The sequence below is a fragment of the Crotalus tigris genome, unplaced genomic scaffold, assembly GCF_016545835.1.
Source record: "Crotalus tigris isolate CLP2741 ecotype Arizona unplaced genomic scaffold, ASM1654583v1 scf7180000017601.7605149639:7615979, whole genome shotgun sequence".
Classification (NCBI taxonomy): domain Eukaryota; kingdom Metazoa; phylum Chordata; class Lepidosauria; order Squamata; family Viperidae; genus Crotalus; species Crotalus tigris.
Window position 1 is genome coordinate 4,579,767 of NW_024096505.1, and position 20,467 is coordinate 4,600,233.

General features: G+C 37.6%; 1 protein-coding gene across 1 annotated transcript in view; it reads left to right on the plus strand.

Annotated features, from left to right (window-relative positions):
- Window positions 1-1,517: 1,517 nt before the first annotated feature.
- HLCS (holocarboxylase synthetase) overlaps window positions 1,518-20,467 on the plus strand; it is a 75,111-nt gene continuing 56,161 nt past the window's right edge. The window contains exons 1-5 of the mRNA XM_039370019.1: window positions 1,518-1,908; window positions 6,321-6,473; window positions 7,002-7,164; window positions 9,743-10,704; window positions 12,728-12,907. Of these exons, the coding sequence (XP_039225953.1) occupies window positions 1,642-1,908; window positions 6,321-6,473; window positions 7,002-7,164; window positions 9,743-10,704; window positions 12,728-12,907 (1,725 nt within the window). The 5' untranslated portion in view covers window positions 1,518-1,641. The remainder of the gene's footprint in view (window positions 1,909-6,320; window positions 6,474-7,001; window positions 7,165-9,742; window positions 10,705-12,727; window positions 12,908-20,467) is intronic.

The following is a 20,467-nucleotide window of genomic DNA, read 5'->3' on the forward strand; positions in this document are numbered from 1 at the left end:
CATATTGGTAACCATCTTATATTTTTTTTTCCGATTTGTCATTGTTCATTCTGTGATACCTAAATCATAAACAGCATTCCAAATGGGGTCTGACCAAGGTAGAATAGGGGGACAAATTTGATGTAAGGTTAAAAAGATATAATTCAGGTCACAAGTAGTCCTCATTTAGCTACTACAATTGGGACTAGCAATTTGGTCACTAAGCAATGTGAAACAAAGTGAGATTGTCAGAGTGTTTATTATATTACCTCTTCTTTCCCTTGGTTTATAGACCTACAAAGGTTGTAAAGGTGAGGATTGGTTGCAAGTTACTTTTTCACCCCTCGTTGTAACTGAATGATTGCTATACAAAGCAGTTGCTGAACAAGAACTACCTGTAGAGTCAACTATGAATTCATTTGATGCTGTCATTCCACTTCAACATTAACTTAGTATTTCTAAGGTTGAAATTAGGAAAGATGGATGAAAGCTAGATAGTTGCAGTTGAGACCAAAAGCAAAGTCTTTCTTACTGATACAGTACTTGGAACCTTATCTTCAATTGACTGTGGTAAGCCCTTTATTGGCATAAACGTAAAGCTAATGCTATATCTTTATGACAATCTTGAAAGAAACATAAAAATGCCTTCCAGATAAAAACAGCGTTAATTGAACATTTCGTTTTTGTTGTGAGGGGTGGGTGAAGAGATCTCTTTATATCATTTATTTTAAAAAAGCCATCTACTTTGTTGGGTTTTGCTAGCCTTCTGTGGATAAATGAGAAATACCCTCTGAAAGGAACAGGAAAGGCATTTCTGGTATGAGATTAGCAAATGATATGTACAAAATAGCCACGACATTTCCATTGATATGGTTTTGATTCTTTGGCATTTTCATATATTGTTTTCATGTTGTCCTGAAAACATAAACTGCCAATTTTTTCTTTAGAACTTCTCCCAACTTTATTTAGCTTTACAAATCAAATATAAACGTGTTTTATATCTGCTTAGGGGCTTATAACGTTAATTGCTTTGGTATCATCTCACAAGATTACAGTATTCTTTACAATCCATAGAGGTGTTTCCCTGCCTGGAAGAATATTTGGCTGCATTTTATTTTATTATTTACATTTCTATGCCACTAATCTCCCCTACAAGATGACTCTGGTTTGCCCCTACTAAAACAAGCTAGTCAGTTATATACACCACAGGATAAGGCTTGCTCGTTGTTGATAAAAGTGAAAGGAACCTGAATGCGTAGCAGTAAGTTAAAGGCAGAGACAGTAAGACGAGATAGAAACTGGGGAAGTGTTAACAGGAAAATCGCTGTCCCTAAGTATTTCCCTCCCCCTCTTTCGAAACGGGAGACTTTACCCCGTATGGAGCAGAACCAAGAAGCAGGTCACCTGACGCGCGGGGAAAGAAATGGAGCCCGGGGAAAATCACCCGGCTGACACAAGGCAGAGTGGGAGGAATACGATTTCTAGCCAATCAGCACCCTCTTTGCGTGATGGAGAGCGAGACAACCAATCGGGAAGCGGTGGCGCGGCTCCACCGCCGCTCTTCACTTTGCAGAGAAGTTGCTGGTGCAGGGATGGAAATCTGGCCGTGATCGCCTTTCGCAGTCGCCGGCGACACATGCTCACGCACAGCCCGCGCGCGTCATGCTGATCACGCTCTGCTACTTGTACCTGTGGGCGCGCTGGGGGCCTTGTTCCGCTGGGCTCATCCGGCGCACAGTTCGCCGGCTGTACCGAACCAGGTGTTCGTTTACGTTCTGCTGTTCCTCCGGCTGCAGCTCCTCCTGCTCCAGCTTTGGTTGTACTCGCTTCACGTTTCATCAGCAGGCGCCCCATCTTCCGCCCGGCCTTTCCGACGAGATAATTTGCCTCAGGGTGGGCGACAAGGTTTTCTTCACTGGCGAAACTCAGGTGTGATGTGCAGTGGCAGGGAGTCGGCCAGAGAGGGCTAGCTCTGTTGTATGTTGCGTGGAAAGGGAAGTCGTGAGTGTGCATATGCGAGGGTTAGGGAGTGTTGCTATTGCACGCCTGTATTTATTAGAGGAGCTGAAAACTTTCACTCGTGGGAATAGCTGTTCCTTGGACAGGTCCGAGGTAAACAGGAAATAGCAGATGAAGCTGAATGTGTGGGCACCAGCCACTGATGCTTTATTAACTGTTCAGTATTCTGGTTACAGCCTGTTTTCCTGTTTTAAAATTTTATCAAGGCAGCTTGCACATGGATGTATTACAATTTAGGAACACTTACTATTGAACAAGTAACGAGATAGCAATATTTCAAAACTTTTATTAGTTGAAATCTCAAGAAAAGCTGGTTTCAGCAAATGTAATAGTTAAATGCCTATATACATATATATATATATATATATATATACACATACATATACATATATATATATATACACACATACATATACATATATATATATATATATATATATATATATATATATATATATATAGTCATAAATATGTTTGTGTGCATGTGTGCTTTATTTATGTATTAGTACTATAGAATATCTGTTAAATGTGTAATGTGTGAACTTACCATGATATTTCTGGTAGGTTGAAGTTAGCCACCTAACCTGATCAACTAGAAATGTTGATCTCCAATTCCCATAATTAGCAGCCAACTTTTTATTGCTAGGGGAATGTGGAAAGAAGTGCAATGGTTGATATTACTCCTGTTACATAGGAGCAATATACAAGACTTGTAGTTACAGTGGTGGCAGTATTCATTGTGAAAAGTAGCTCAATAAAGCAATGGTTCTCAACCTGTGGGTCGGGACCCCATTTGGGGTCGAACAACCATGTCATGGGGGTCGCCAAACAACGCAGTCCGCCATTTTTTTCCCCTTTTCCTTAGCTGTGCTACTCCCTTTTATTCTATTGGCTTTTGAAAGCCAATAGAATAGACTCTCTTGAATAGAGTCTAATTCTATTGGCTTTCAAAAGCCAATAGGAATTGTCTAGGCTGTCTCTGCCCTGCTGAGCCCGCCAAAAGTCCCATTCTGCAAACGGTGTTGCACCAGTTGAGTAGTCCTCGACTTACGACCGGTTGGGGGTCGCGGCATTAAAAAGGTTGAGAACCACTGCAATAAAGCAATAAAATGTTGTGATTCAGTGTATTAACAGTGTAGCTAAAACCCAAGAATTAAATTGTAGTGTTAACAGAGTATTTGATTAATTCTGATAAGTTTGATGAGTTCAAGGATATATTAAGGTTACCACCTTTAATATGTGTAGATTGAGAAAACTGTTAAATCGAAATCTAGAGCAGGAGTGTCAAACTGCCGGCCCATGGGCCAGACACATCATCCAGAAGCTGCGCCCACCCCATTGCCGACAATGGCAAAACCGGCCTGATATGTTACGCAACGTCATGTGACATTGCAAGCTTGACATGTCTGATCTAGTGGAACAGAAATTCCTGTTCGACTTTAAAAGTTTTTTTTTTCCTGCCCAAATAATTTTTTTCATCTTTATTTTTTTTTCCTGCTCATGTAATTCATGTTCTGTCTTAGGTTATATCATTGTCTTAATGTTTGTATCACATGGTTGCAAAATCACTGAACTCACTTAATTCTTAAAGCAAAATTATTGGTGAGGGTGAAGGTTCGTTCTCCGAGCTTATGGGTTGGTTTCCAAACGTTTCGTTACCAGGCTAGGTAACATATTCAGTAGAGTTTAGAAGATGTCAGTGTCAGTGTTCTATTTATAAGGACTTCAGGTGTGGGTGTGTCAAGTGAGGGTCTTGTGGTGGGTCAGGTATAAGTCATCAGTGAGAGACTTGTGATTGGTCTTGTGATAGGGAGGTTACATCAGGTCAGGTCATTGGGAGGTGAACTGATGGGAGGGGGATGGGCCAGGTGTGGAGTCATCAGTGAGAGGCTTGTGATGGAGAGGTTACATTAGGTCAGGGTCATTGGGAGGTGAACTGGTGGAAGGGGAGGCTTGCGTGGATTGGTTGAGGGTCAGTGTGTTTCTGGTTGCCTGTGTAGTTGATTTGGATTCTGAGGGGGGTTTGTAGGTTGGTTGTAGGTTGATGTGTCTGTTGATGCAATTGTTTGTGAGCATGGCGGGTAGTAGCATGGCCAATGATTTTAGTTATTGGTGCTTAGCATAACCAGTTTTTTGTTGTTAGTTGCCACTTTGTCTCAGAGCCTAACAGTGATTAGGACTAAAAAAGAGTGACCAACCCAAGGTCCCTCTGGTGGCATTCATGTTAATGGAGACCTAGAAATTGGATTTTCCCATACTTAGTCCAGCATCTTATCTGCTACATGTGCTGGCTCTCTTTCAAATGTAATATTTTTTATTAAATATTTTAACAATAATAAGAGATAATAAAAACTGAAATCTAAAAGAAAAGAAAGAACAGAGAAAACAGAAAAAATTGCAGAAAGAGAGAAAAGAATAATTAAAAAAATTATTTAAGGACTTCTTTATAGAAGATATAAGCAAATGTCATATCTCTCTACCCCCTTTCAGATTACATTAATCTCTTCCTTTTTCAATCTTTACCCATCCACCAATCCAAAAAATCATTAACATTTCTAATATATGTCAGTTAAAAGCCCATAAAAGGTTTCCAGAAATGTATAGAAATGTCTTAGCAAAAAGTCAACTTGATCTTGTTTTCTTTCGCTCAATATTCTGAAATTAATTTAACTAGGATGCTGTCTAGAAATTGATCTGTCTAAATTTTTCCTTATCTCAATTCCCCCCCCCCCCCAAACCTTGATAGTAGTCTTTTGTAAATCCAGTAAAAAGTCATTAATCATTTTTGTCTCTTGGCCTAATATTAATATTTCTTCTCTAGTTTTCATGTCTCTCTTATATTCATAACCTGATTTATTTTCCAGTAGTTCTGCATAAGTTATCATTCATCTTATTCATTTATTGTCATGAAGATTCTTTCAAAATATTCCACATCTTTTCATTTCTTCTTTAAGAACTCTTTTGAAAAATGCATTTGCATGAGCAAATATTGTTGCTGTCGTTGTAATGGCAAGCTTCTTTCCCTTCTCTTCAAAAATCCTTTGAAATGTAATATATTTATCTGTCATTTCTGTAGGTTTGACTGCTATTTATCAGGTACAAAACTGTAAAAGACAGGTTTTTCTTTTCCCCTTTTCCTGCCTTGAATCTTTCTCTCACTCTAATTTTTTGGATTTCTATGATCATGTTATCTGTCTCAAATTTCTTTTATTTCAAGAAGTCAACTAGTGGTCATCTCTTCCCTAAAAGACTAGATAATTTATATTCCCACAAAGGTGCTATTTTATTTTAATTATTTCAAAACAGCGAAAGTCTTAATATTTCATATTTGTCTGATCCCTTAGTAAGTTCACATTAACTTAAATTCAGATTTATCCAGATTTTACTGTTGACTTTATGTTTTTTAAATTCTTTAGGTTAGTTAATTCTTTGATTTATTATAGGATGAAGGATTACTCACCAGATAGCTTTTTCTGAACTGTTGCTCAGAAATTCTGTTTTAGCTTTAAATTATTTGATAAAATTAGAAGAATAAGAAATGGGAGACTTGTATATTTTAAGGACATGTCTGATAAGCATCTCTGAAGCAGTTACATGATATTCAGAAGTAAATCATGTTGTAGTTTATTAGGTTTACTCCCTAGTACAGTGATGGCGAACATTTTAGAGTCCTGCAATGCTCTGCAATGCAAAGCCCACTTATGCATCATCAGGTGCATAAGTGGGCTTTGCACATGGGGGCGGAGGCCTAAAGCGAAAAGGTTTTATAAAACCCAGCTGAAGGCCTGGGACTGGGCGACAGCACACGTGCCCACAGAGAGGGCTCTGAGTGCCACTTCTGGCACCCGTGCCATAGGTTTGACACCACTGCCCTAGTAGATAAACTTTTATCTGCAACCAAGTCTTTATTTCTATGTAAACAGGAATGATTTGAAGTTAGCAGTATTTTAGAGAAATAGTGGTAGAGGAAATGAAAGCGTTGCTGCATAGATGGCAAATCTATCCCAAAACTGTATTTATTGGTAGTATTAATATTGAGCTATTTCACACTATTATTTGGCAGTGACAAAACTGAAAACTTCTATCAGGTATACTTAAATACTGACCATTTAGAATGGGTTTGATTTTAATATTTTTCCTTGCATATGACATCTATTCTTGATTAAAATTAAAATAGATTTACCTTTCTAAGCTCAGTTTTTAAACTGCTATTAAAAAATGTCTTCCTGAATAGATACATCAGGAATAGAACAAGGTCCAGAGTTTGTAAAGTATAACCCATGTTGCATTTTTCTAAAATTATATAATTGATTTCTTTTCAGTCCCTTGATGATTTAAACAAATGGACATTACTTATTGTATCGCGTCTTAGTTATTTGGAACAAATAGTTGAAGATGAACATATTACATTTGTAACCGAAGGTATTTTTATTCAAAGAAGTAGTTCACAAGCTGTAACTTACTCAGCAAAAAAGGTATGTTTTCTTAAAATACTTTTGCTAAATACTTTTGCTAATAAGTCTTTAAACTAACTTGAAGTACTGACTTTTGTTTTTAAAAGCCAGTTCTTAACAGGGAAGATAATGTGTCCAAATTACAACAATTTCCCAGTTCTTGTTCCACAAAAATACCTAGGAACTCCATAAAAGCTTGATAATAGCTTTTTGCATAGCTTTTATGTAAGCTGAGTTGAGCCTCCATAAGAAATTTATAGGTCTGTTAATTCCTAATCCTGCATTTCCCTCTTTGTTTGCTATTTTCTCATTTACCATGATCAAAACTAATTGGAATTTATTAATTGGAATTTATTATTCTTCCCATTGGTTTTTCATTAACCATGGGTATAATTTGGAACATGACTTGGTAGATGTATTTAATCTCTTTTAACTTAATTTAGAAACTGAACAGTAATGGTAGGAATATTAATTTAATTTTATGATGCATTTCAATATTCTAACTGTATATGCATTAATGTGAAAATTATTCTGTGTATCTTTCTTCAGATTGTGAAATGGTCAGATTTTTGTTCCCCTTTGGCGTTTAAAACTGGGAAGCCTTACATCTTATTTGCTGAAGCCAGCATAGATAATTTTAGTAGCCTTGGGATAGCATTCTTGGAAGACAGACTCCAAATGGATAATGGGATGGTGCCTCAGAAAATTGTCTGTAAGTACACCCATTTGGCTATCCCCAACAAAAGTATATATTTTGGTGGCATATAAACTATTCTCAAATTCAGAGTTTCATCATTCTTTGCAAATTCGTCTGCTTTAATCCCTGTCAATTAGAAGTCCACCTGATCGTATCCTCTTCTCATTTCCCCCCCCCCCCAGAAATTTGCAATAGGCATGGAAAAGATAAAAAAAGACCATTTGTGCAACACTTAATTATAAATTATTAGGACTAATATTTATCACATGTATGTGGTTACGCATTTAAGACCTAGTCTTGACCACAATTGCTCAGGAATATGTGATCAACTTCAGCAGAATTTACCTATGACATTATTCCTCATCATCCCAGGGGAAATTACCAATGAAATGACGGGATTAACTTTTAATTTGGAATTTGAATTTTTTTTAGAAGCAATATATCATAATATATATTAGATTGTGGAGTGCTTCTTAAACAAAAAGCCCTGCCTAATAAAAAGTGTCTTTGCCATTTGGTGGCCCAGAAGCTCTCCTTCTGCCAAATTTATGAAGCACTCTTAAATGATGCCTAATTCCAAGGTCAAATATGCTTAGTTTCCATGTTCCTGTTTGTTCTGTCCCAGCCTCCGTGAATATTGCTCAACCGCTTACTCATTAGGAGAACCCCCTTTGCATTGAACAAGGCAGGACTTTGTAAGATAAACCCCTTTTATTTTGACACAGCTTTTATGGAACAAAACTCCAACCAGTCCTTTAGCTGTTGAAACAAACAAGATCAGTCTCTGAGTTCTCAGCTGGAATGCTCAAAGTTTAAGTCACTCAAACACAGAGAAATCAGACAAACCTGGTTAAATGTTCAAGAATCCTGAGGCAAGAAATCCAACAACAGAAGCACGAAGCCATAGCTGAACAGTTGCACTTGAAACCAGCCCCTCCCATGCCTCTCCTTTTTATAGTCCAGCCAGGGTGTGGCTTCTTAGAGTCTTTTACTTTTCCTGGAGAGCCACCCCACTGCCCTCCATTGTCCTGCATGCTTCTCTCTGCGCATCCATGCATCTGGAACAGGCCCCAGCTGTCCCTCTTCTTCGCTCAGTTCAGGCCCCCAACCCAACTGTCTCTCTGCCTGAAAGTGAGTAGATGGCCCAGTGTCACACATCTAGCTCTGAGTCTTCTGCTCCTCAGATGTGATCCCAGGCAACCCTTCCCCCTCATCTGATTCATCTGACTCGGCTGCCAGATCTGCTGGCAGGCGAGGACTCACAACACTGTTGACTTGTACAATGATTGAAGACAGCGTAACATGGGTTGAAGTTCTTTACTATCTCTTTCTTGGGCTTTAGTATGGGTGAGTGGTTTGCTCATTTCTTCTGAGTTATTATCACCTGTGAATGGGATAATTGTATCTGATCTTTCAATTTATAGGTTGTTAATGGAGGGGAGTATGTTGACTGAGTGAAGAACCAGTGCCACAGTCTCCTTATTGAGCTAGGAAAGAAACTCTTCCCCTAAATAGGTCATTCCATACCTGATGCAGGGCCATATTTGCTACAGTGCCAATTGATAATATTGCTTGAGGTGGAGCAGGCATCTGAATGAAATCCAGTCTTTTTCCAGCTGTCTAACTCTTAAATAATAAAATCTGGCCTGGAACCCCCTTTTTCTATCCCATCCTTCTGATAACTACTTTGCCTCACCTACTCAATGGGATATTTTTAGGTTGGGATATTTACAATTGTCAAACTTGAAATGGTTTGTCCTTAATTGCTGAATTCACAAAATATATTAAGTCAGAACTAAACAAACCAGCTAATGTGGTGGTATGGTTCAAGTTTTGGATTTGACCCTGGGAACACCCAGACTCAAATCCGTCCACAGTCATAGGACGTCACTGAATGTTTGGGGCTAGTTGATCTCTCTCAGCCAAACTGTCTCCTAGGGTTGTTGTGGAAAAAAATTAGAGGAGGGAGTGCTAAATACATCTTCAGCTCCCAGGGGAAGGACAAGATATAGATCAGTCAATTAAATATTATTATAGGACCGACAGCAATATATAACACCAGTCTATGTGTTTAGCCATATATAGCATAATTTCATGAACCATTTTATCTATGCCTAGAGTGCAGATAAAACAATTTACCAGGAACAGAAAATTTCAAAGAACGCCAGAACTTTCCATTTCTTTTAGGGCCATGCTAAACATCTCTCTGAATCATTTTTTTCTGGGAGCACTTCAGTGGTTTTCAGAAATAAATAATCCAACCCTGGTCTACCCTGAACAACTTCCATTTCAGAGAAATTTAGGAGCGTCTCCCCTGAATAGTAGGGTTCAGAGTTTTAGTATGTCCCATTCATAAATTGATGAATATGGTAGATTGATATCTCTGCATAATTCAAAGGAAAAAAACTAAATTAAACATTTGCAGAAATGTAATCTTAAAATGCATTACAAGCATGCAAGAAGTAAAATGCATTCAGATCTACACAATGTATTTTAAAATTGGATTATCAGTTTAAGTTTATATTAAAGGAAGAATTATTTAGTGCTGCTATGTTCATGTATTTTGTTTAATAACTTATTTAACGTGTATTAGCTGTGAACTTGAAGAAATCGGCATTGGAAGAATTAAAACTGGCTCCAAGTACCAAAGAAGAGGAGAAGGCTGGTCAGATACAGGCTAGAGAACTGTCACGAGACTCACTTTTTGAAAATATTGATAAATCTCAGGTGGAAACTAATGATTGTGGAGGAAGCAGTGATCAAGAAATGCACCGAGAGAAATGCAGACTGCAGACAATAAATGGATATCATGAGGAACTTGAGCAATTATCTGAAAAGGAAGGAGATACTTCAGATCATCATCACTTACATCTTTCAAGCTGCCATGAATGTTTGGAACTGGAGAACAGTACAATCGAGTCAGTTAAATTTGCCTCAGCAGAAAACATCCCAGATCTTCCGGATGATTATAGTGGTGGTGTAGAAGAAGTTAGTGGTGACTGTATAACAGGAAATATGCAAAAAGTAAACTTGACTGGGAAGCCTCCTAATATTTTAATTTATCTTGGTTCTGATTCTAAAAAACTGAAATTTGAAGAAATAAAATCAGTCATAATGGATTGTGTTGATATTAATGCTTACACCATCTACCAATTGTTAGAGAAACAAGTTTTGACTGTTCCTTGGATTGACAATGCATTGCTTCTGATCATTGCTGAATCAGAACCCATTTCAGATGCTGTGTCCAAACAATTTCTAGCTTTCATATCAAAAGGTGGGAAGATATTGGGACTTTCTACTTCTTTCACATTTGGTGGTATAAAAATAAAAAATAAGAATGAAATAATGGACACAATACAAACATTAATATTTTTAAAAGATAAGAACAATGAGATTAAATTAAATGCTCTAGCTAGTGGAAAAATATTTGAGGTGGACATTTCAGAAAAACTTAATCCCATAAAGCCACTTGGTTATTTTGATAGTCCGGATAAAGATATAATGATTGTTCATTTATCATATGGAAATAAAGGAGGAGAAGCAATTCTTTCTCAGGTACAGTATAAACAAGTTCTATTTTGTTTCTTATTTTTCAAATATTTCTTAAATAATGCTGATTGCTGATTGCAGAATGGTGGTAAATGGTAAACACAATGGGTAACCGCTTATGCAAGTTAGTATTACATATATTAGAAAATTGGTGAATTATAGTTTGGATTCAAAGTACCTTTTCATAAACCAAAAGCACTTCAATGTTTCAAAATAAATGAGAAACATGTAATTTACCTATTTTGTGAAGGGTCCCTTAACTCATGGTGGTTATCTGGAAGTTGAAATAGGTTGTAATGAGAAAGGAGAGTTTGAAAAGCCTTATCGTGTGTGTAGGTAAATAGGTAGGTAGATAGACAGACAGAGTTCTTAGGAATCTTAAAGTAATTTTAAGGTTAGTGCAGTGGTTCTCAACCTGTGGGTCGGGACCCCATTTGGGGTCGAATGACCATTTCATGGGGGTCGCCAAACAACGCAGTCCACCATTTTTTTCCCCTTTAGCTGTGCTACTCCCTTTTATTCTATTGGCTTTTGAAAGCCAGTAGAATAGACTCTCTTGAATAGAGTTTAATTCTATTGGCTTTCAAAAGCCAATAGGAATTGTCCAGGCTGTCTCTGCCCTGCTGAGTCCGCCAAAAGTCCCATTCTGCAAACGGTGCTACACCAGTTGAGTAGTGTTCGATTACAACCGGTTGAGTAGTCCTCGACTTACGACCAGTTGGGGTCGCGGCATTAAAAAGGTTGAGAACCACTGGGTTAGTGGAAGTCTGATGTAGTGTGTCATTCCCAGGGCTTTTTTTCTCATAGAATGCCCAGAATGGAGTTCCGGCACCTTTTTGGGATGGAATCTTGTAGGGTAGGCAAGGCGGTTTGTATGACCTGTGTGAGTTCCGGCACCATTTTTTTTTTAGAAGAAAAGCACTGGTCATTCCCATTCTTCTTTCATGGTAGGATTTTATGCTAAATTTTCAGTTGATAAATAGACAGTATTTCATTACCATGATTTAGGTAGTGAACTTTATATATTCAGATGGCCTACACTATCCCCATTGATAAATAGAGACCAGACCTCAATATATATTTAAAAAATTTCATGGATCTGTAACTTGAGCCTTATTTTTTTGTTACTTTATCCTGGCCCAGAATGGTGGACAGATTTTTGTAAAGTATTTTGTTTAAGATTAGATTTAAGTTATACATGTAGCAAAGAAACAAGTATGAGGCACATGATGAGCAGCTTGCTCTGACTAAGGCAACTGCTGCTAGGGATCCATTTAGAACCCTACAATTGGGAACATCTAGCTAGTTAAATATATTGTTCCAATCATTAACCAGGAAATTGTTTATAAATGCAAGACCTTCATCTGGGAGAACAAAAAGGAACAATTGCAGATGACTACTCTGGGAGGAAGAAAGCACCATAGACTCTGGAACCTAACCCCATAATTCGGAATGGAAACTCCTGTAATGTTTAAATGGATTCTAGTTAAATTGAGGCAACTGTATTAAATATTTTACAAAAAACTGTGATAAGTTCCTTCTCATAAGATTATCGCTGTTGCCTTTTATATTGCCTCAATATTTAGATGCAATTTTTATTAATAATAATATTTTATTAATAGTTTTATTTAGTTACCTTATATACATGTGGATAAACTGAGAATTTTGGGTGCCAAAATATACCCAAAACATTGCATTAGATTTATCTATGAATATATGTTAATACTTTTAAAAGTACTTATATATTCTGTATATATTCATATATAACCCCACCCATAGATAACCGAACTCTGAAATTTTTAATCAAAGTACCATGAAATATGAGGGCCAGCTTATCCAGAAATGAGGTAATATGTGAGTATATACAGTAAATTTAATACTTGGTTATTTAATAACTGAAGTGACAGAAATTAAAACAAGAAATTGATTTGAAAATGATTATGTAACAGTTAAATAACCCAATAGATGATTATTGATTGTTGTTTTATAAAGTTGTTTTCAATAAAAAATATTATTTTTGCCTTTATAGGCACATTTGGAAGTGAATATCAAAAGTTTATGTCGATCTAAGGATGACTTCAATCTGCTCAAAATAAGCAACACCAGAAGATACGATGTACTTGTTGAAATCCTGAAGTTATTGGGGTTGAGCTGTGAAATAAGTACTATTCCTTCTTTAACTCCTCTTTATCTACTCTCATCTGATAAGGTAGGTTTTGGTTTAAATGAATAAGAATATAGGCAGTGCCTTGCTGGATTAGACCAGTGGCCCACCTATTCCAAGGTCTTTTCTCATAATGGCTAACCAAGGAAGCCCATTAGTGTCTCAGCAGATAACCTTCTAAGTCATCATCAAGGCTAATAGCCATTGATTCCTATCACTTCCATGACTTGGTCCAATCCTGATCCAGCCAGCTTCACAGCTTGTAGTAGCAAATTCCAAAATTTAATTTGCATTGGGGGAAAAAAAGCCATTTTATCTTTTTTGATTCTTCCAGTATTCAATTTCATTGAGCTCTGGTTCTATTATTTTGGAAAGGGGAAAATAACTTCTCCTTATCCACTTTATGCGCACCATTCACTATTTTGTGTACCTCAATCATGTTCTTTCTCATTTGCCTCTTTTCTAAACTAAAAAGCCTTAAATGTCACAATCTTTCCTCATAGGGAAACTACTCCACCCCATAATTGTCTTAGTTCTATGCTCTGAACTTTCTCTAGCTCCACTGTATCCTTGTAGTAACCCAAACTGTGCAATGTTCCAGGTACAGTTACACCTTTGATTTATATAACGGCATTATAATATTGGACTCCTATTTTTAATACCAATATTGAAAATATTATCCCTGATATGTTGCTGGCTTTTTTTTTTTTTTTTTTTTGCAATGGATATACACTGTGTCAATTCTTTCTCATTATTCCAAGATACCTTTCTTCATCAATCACTGATGAAGTTCTGATACCCTTAGCTTCTATGAGTAGTTGGGATTTTTGGCACCAATGTGCCTCCCTTTACCCTTGTTCACGTTGAATAACAGCTGCCATTTTGACTTACACTCCCCTAATGTGCAGAGATCCCTTTGGGGCTCTTCACAGTCCCTTGTTCTTCTTACCACTGAGTGCCTAAGGCTGTCTAAGCTGCCCAGATCAGAGAATTAGAAAGTGTTAAAATGGGAAAGAATTAAGTATGAGGTTTTTAACATCATTTATCTGTGTGAGGTTTCTGAATGTTTTTATGACTTGAGCTACCTACTGGGCCATCTGTTCCCTGGCAGCCAGTATGTGGAATCAGCCCCTGAGAGGGAGGAAAAGTTAAAATTTCAACTTAAAATAGGAACTCACATGCTGAATGGCACACAGCCTAAAAAGAAAAAGAAAAAATAGAATTGATCTCCAAACTATATTTAACCAATCAGACAAAACATGGATTAAATTTAAATAGCTTTTATGTGTCTTCTGATATCCCAACTCTCAATTCTATATAACAAAATGAACAAAAACATGATTTTATTGTTGTCCATTTTGCTTCTTTTCATAATCATTCATTGCAGCAAAACTATCCACTACTTATACCATCCACTATTTTTCAATCTGCATCTGCATGTCTTACAATTGCTCCATCCATTTGCCCATCTTTTGTAAACATAATTAATAAAAATTTGTTTGAAAGAACTATGTTATAGAAGACATTTATGAACCATGGAAGCCATTGTTAATAAATAGAAATTAATTTTGGAAATGATGAATAACTAAGCAATTTTGTGACACAAATTCCTGAACTATATCATTAAATTGACTTTACATCAGGTGAAACAGATTTCAATCTTTAAAAACATGCCTTAATATTTTTGAAAATGCAGCATTACTTGACTGTCCATTTTTTAAAAAATATTTGATTAGATTTACATATTTTATGGTATTGTTAGAAATTTATAAAATATGATTGGAATTTAAGCAGTTAATACACATTCAAAAAGTTATTGTGTTTGTTGAAAACAATTACCACAAGATGGCACTTCTGAGCTGCCTTAGACTATAATTCTATGTTGCATATGTATGTTTAAAATAAATGTGCAGTTACATTTAGTTTTAATATTATGATTATTTTAAAAAACAATAGTGTTTAAACAGTCAATGCATTTACAGTTTTGGAAGTTTGAAGTAGCCCAAGAATTTTAGAAAATATTTAATCAAACTATGTCAAATGCTATGGTACATAGTCCAGAGGTCCCCAACCTTTTGGACACCAGGGACTGGTTCTGTGGAGAGAGGTTTTCCCGCAAACTAGAGGGTGCATGGTTTTGTGTGCTGCCTGCATCCCGCGGATGGGGCTTTGCTTGTTCGTGCAGACTGGTTGTTAGCATGCTGTGGCCCGGTACTGGTCCACAAACTGGGGATTGAGGACCCCTGACATAGTCTTAAGGAATTTTCATACTAAACAAAAAGGGTTATGTAATTAAATGCTGGATCTTCAGGAAACTGGAGTTCTAAACTTTCATTCTGAAGAGCCATCTGGGTGTTCACACCTAGTCCTACCTTTTGCTGTAAGAACAAATTAATTGTCTTTTCCAGGCAAGAATCAAGATTTGTAAAGAGAGGTTTCCCATTGAAGCTAAGTGCAAGGCACACAAGATATGAGTTGTTATAGAGAATTTTTCCATCAACAAACTGCATGCAGATAGTTCCTTAAATAAAGAAGTTCCCCATATCTGACTGAGCTTATCCAGCACGCGTTACCTATGGTTTCCAGAACCAGATTACTCAAGGCATTAGTTTGTAGACCAGCTTGAACCAGGCACTCTTATATAATTGCTCATTCTTCCTTCTCCCTAATTCTCCTCAGAAAGAAACAGCGTTTGTGAGGAAAATTGGTATTAGCATTCTTGCGGGACAGATGAATGGTCTTTTGCTCAAAATTGGAATGTGGGAGATATTTTCAGGAGCAATAGAGTATGTCTATCTGGTCTACAAAGAGCTTCATTTTGCTCCTTCTCATTTGAGGATGACTCATAGGCTGCCAAAAGCACATTTGGTTAAAATAAGCAAGTTAAAGATGAAAACAAAACGGCAGTTTGCAAGAATTAATTAACAATTTTTCAGCATAGTATGTTGTGTGACCCCATCCTCTATATCAGACCTGGACATTTTATAGCCTACATTTTACATCTGGCCCACAAGTGGTTCCAGTCTGGCCGATGGTGTCAGCATCAGGGGTCAGGGCGCTGGTCTCTATAGTAGTCCCAGTTTCTCATATGATTCCTTGGGAAAATTAATTGCCCATCTTGCTCTATATGAAGCTAACATACACATTCAAAATAGGATTGACAGTTCATTGACAATATAGATAGTCCTTGCTTAATTTTTTAATTGGGATTGGCAATTATGTCACTAAGAGAAGCAGTTGGAAAGTGCAGTGTGGTGTGACTGTGCCAACTTAACAATGGCAAATATAGCAGGCCCAATTGCTGTCATTTTGACCTCTTGCTAGCTTCCCAATTGACTTTGCTTATTGGAAGCCAGCATGGAAGGTCGCAAATGGCAATCATGGGATGCTGCAACTATTGAGCCAGTTGCCAACTTCCAAATTGCAGTGAGGTGACTGCAGCTGCAACTATGAGAAACATTGTAAGACCGCTAATTCAGTGCTGCTGTAGCTTTAATGGTTGCTTATCAAGTGGTCAATGAACAAGGATTAACAGTATACTTATATATTTCATAGACCTACTGCAATTCATGATGATTTTGCTTCTTTTTTCTTACAGAATTTTTAATTTATTTTGTCTTTCATGGAAGTTGGAATTGGTTAAAATACAGGTTAGAGAAGAATATGGAAGATGATTCTTCAGGGCAAGGAGACCTCAAGAATATTTCCTTTATTTTAAACATTCAGCCTTTTGTATACTCAGTCTCTGAATATAATGCATTAGAAGTCGTATTATTCTCTGTATTAAAAGGCACGTTCTCTGTTAGGATCATAATTCTCATATTAATTTAAAGACCTACTGGTTGTTTAAATTGTTATGAGCAAATATTCTTAATTTGGCTGCTTTTTATTTTGACAAAAATCAGTTGATAGGCCTTAGTTTTCTGTTGATTTTTTTTAATCTGAAGTTCCTGCTTGCAATAGTCAGTATTTTTAAGGCAAAAATGTTTTTGTTTTTACTTGCATTAGGCTGGAGACAGTGGAGTGTTATACTCAGCTCACATCAGTTCCCAAGAGCCAATTTTTAAATTTTCTGGAATTTAGTGAGCCAGTTGAGAGCCGAGCTGTGATGCCTAGTGCATCAATCAGCTGTTTGGCAGCTAGCAGTGTAACACAGTGGCAATGGTAGAGCCAACAGAGCCAATTGTTATATATTTGTCAGCACACCATTGAGTGGGGAGCTCTATCTGTACAAGATTGTTTGGCATGGTTCTGTGTAATTCATTATTTCAGTGCAACTCTGTTTAATACAAGCCATGTTATTTTGGAGAAGCCCAGACCTTTAGAGGAGGTTTTCTATGAATATCATGTCTCCTGAGACAAGAGATGAGCAATGCTCTGAAGGATACTTAAAGTTTGGTTAATTTTATTTTAGTGGAAATACTCCCTATTTACATGTTCTTGACATAAAGATTCAATACTGGATTATTTGAGAATTGAATATGAAACCTACAACTATATCTGCAAGGACCCACTTCAACTAACCACCCAAGAAAACAGAACTCTTGAAACAGGCATTGTCTCAAAAGGATACTTTTATTAGGGGTCAGTGACAGGGAAGTCAAGGCGAGATCTGGGGAAAATCCCGCACAAACAATATAGTTAAGCTAGCAATATTCCTTCTCCCACCAAAGTCATAATGTCCATTTGAATTCCAGCCAATCCATAGATGGTATGATGTGCAGGTAACTGGAACAGTTGGTGCACATCTCAAGGTCTTCTCCAACTTTTGTTTCTCTGTAACCGCCTCCCTGATAAGGGAGACACATTCCTTTCTCAAGGATAGAGGCAGGAGAGGGAAAGCAGAAAGTGAAAGTTATCCCAAGCTCCCCCTCCTCCCAGCAGAATGGCAAGCCCCAAAAATAGGATATATATGCAAGGGAAAACACAGAGGCTTTGGGGACCTAGAAGAACAGGAAATCTACCTAGAAAACAAAAAGGGACGAGGAACAACAACATAGAAAGTCAATGAGGTTTGTCAGGATATGTAGAATGAAAGCGTTTTAAAAGTTTAGGGGCTCTAACATACACCCACTCAATCTGGGCAGAAGGGAAATTCTTCCAAGCTACTAGGTACTGTGTCATCCCATGGTGTTTTTGAGAGTCTAAAATGTCTTTGATTTCAAAATGTTGTTCTCCCTCAACCATGATAGATGTTGGCACTGGTGGTGCAGGAGGCCTGAGATTAGAGGTAACCTCTGGTTTGAGCAAATTGCAGTGGAAAACAGGGTGGATTTGCCATAGATTCTTTGGCAAATCTAATTCAACAGTCACAGGATTGATAATTTCTTTGAAGGTTATAAAGATTGTAAATATTTCGTAGAGAGGAACACATGGTCTTCAACTTTATATGGTTTCTGCTCTACCCTCCGTTTGTCAGCTTAGGCTTTATAGGCCTCCCTGGCTTCATCCAAGGTCTTCCTGACCACTGGCCAGGTGTTTTGCAATTGTTTGATCCACTCCTGAAAAGAGGGGATCTCAGGTTCTTTGGGGGGGAGTTCAGGCATGGCCACAAAGGTTTGACCATTTGCTACTTGAAATGGAGTGAAACCAGTACTAGAGTATACAGCATTATTATAGGCAACCTCAGCAAACGGTAGCAGGTCGGCCCAATTGTCTTGTTGGTAATTAATAAAATATCTTAGGTATTGTTCTAGAACTGAGTTAAGTCTCTCTGCCCCCCCCCATTCATTTGAGGATGGTGGAAAATTGATAGCCCTTGACTAGAACCGATCCAGAAAAGCCTTCTAGAACTTAGAAGTTTATTGAACCATTCAGTCTGAAATTATACGTTGTGGAGCCCCATGAAATCGATACATTCTGCACAAAAAGTTTAGCTAAAGTCTTTGCAGTTGGAATCTTGGGGCATGGAATGAAATGAACTTGTCTGGAGAACAAGTCTGTTATGACCCAAATTACAGTGTTTCCAGCACTTTCAAGTAGTTCTACAATGAAACCCATAGGAATCTCCAGGGTGCTGACGGACTTGCCACTGGCTGCAGCAATCCTGGGGATTTCCTTTGTTGCCTCTTGGCTGCTGCACATGTGGGACAGTTGGCCACATAGCTTTCTATGTCCTTTTTCAATTGGCCACCAAAATTGTCTCTTAATAAGATGTAAGGTTTTTACAAAACCAAAGTGTCCAGCAGTTTTCAAACTGTGTCCTGCTTGCATCACTTTAAGTCTCAGGGCTGCTGGGACATAAAGTTTCTTTCCAATCCACGCTAATCCATCTTTTAATGCACACATGTTATTATGGTTACAAAACCATTCCTCTGTTTCTAAGGCAGTTTTAAATTCCTTTAATAAAGTATTTCCAACAGGTTCCACTGGTTCTGATTGGCCCTAGTGGTTACAGGGGCTGCCAGTTGTTGAGGATATAGAAATGGTTTGGTCACTTCTGCTTTCTTACTGTTATAGTGATAAGGCATCAACTAGAAAATTATTCTCCCCAGGGAGGTAATGAATTGTAAAGTTTAAATGATGGGAAATGTTGGGACCACCTTGCTTATTTAGGGGAGAATTTTCTCAGTGTTTTCATGGTTTCAAGGTTTTTATGAGCAGTCCATACTTGAAATGGTATTTTATTTCCTTCAAGGAAATATCTTGAAGTTACTAAAGCCCACTGTACAGTATAGGCCTCTTTCTCTCAGTCTGTTCAGTCTCTGACAATTTTCTCGAGGTGTAAGCATAAGGTTGCAATTGTCCTTCTGTTTCTTTGGAGCAAAACTGCTCCCACAGTCACATCGCTGGCGTCAGCCTGAATTATAAAGGAATTTCTGGGTCCGGGTGTTTCAAAACTGGCTCCATAGAAAAAAGTCTCTTAAGTTTCTCAAAAGCTGCTTGACATTCTCCTGTCCATTTTAACGGTTGACTGAGCTTTGGCTTATCCCCCCCCCCCGATCTTTAACAGGTTTGTAATTGGGAGGGCAATCTGTGCAAAAGATGGGATGAATTGTCTGTAAAAATTTGCAAATCCTAGGAAACTTTGGAGTTATTTCCTGGTTTTCGTGGGTGCCCAGTCTAAGACTACCCTCACTTTCTCTGGGTCCATGTGTATCCCTTCATTTGATATGCGATAACCCAGGTAATCAATATGATCTTTGTGAAATTCACATTTTGATAGTTTGGCATACAGTTTGGCAGAACATAGTTTTTTCAGTACCGTTCTGACTAGCTTAATGTGCTCATCTTTTGTTTTGGTGTAAATAAGGATATTGTCCACAGGGGCTTGACAGAATATCTGATAAATACAAAAATACATTATTTATACTAATTTATACCATTTCTGCCCTGAGCTGTTACATAAAGGGGACCCTAAAAGGGTGTAAGTCACCCCGAAGAGGCAACGAAGAAGGAGGGATACCTTGTCGATTACAAAGAGATGGCTGTCGTTCCGTTCAATCTGAGGAAAGCCTTCCAAACCAGCAGAGGAAATACTGGCTACATTCCTGTGGCCAGTCATTAGCCACTGACAATTGAAAAAGAAAAGCACCAATTAGCAGATCGTAAACAGCATGTTTGGAACTGGGTGAGAATATTGATCTTTTCTTTACTATTTCACAA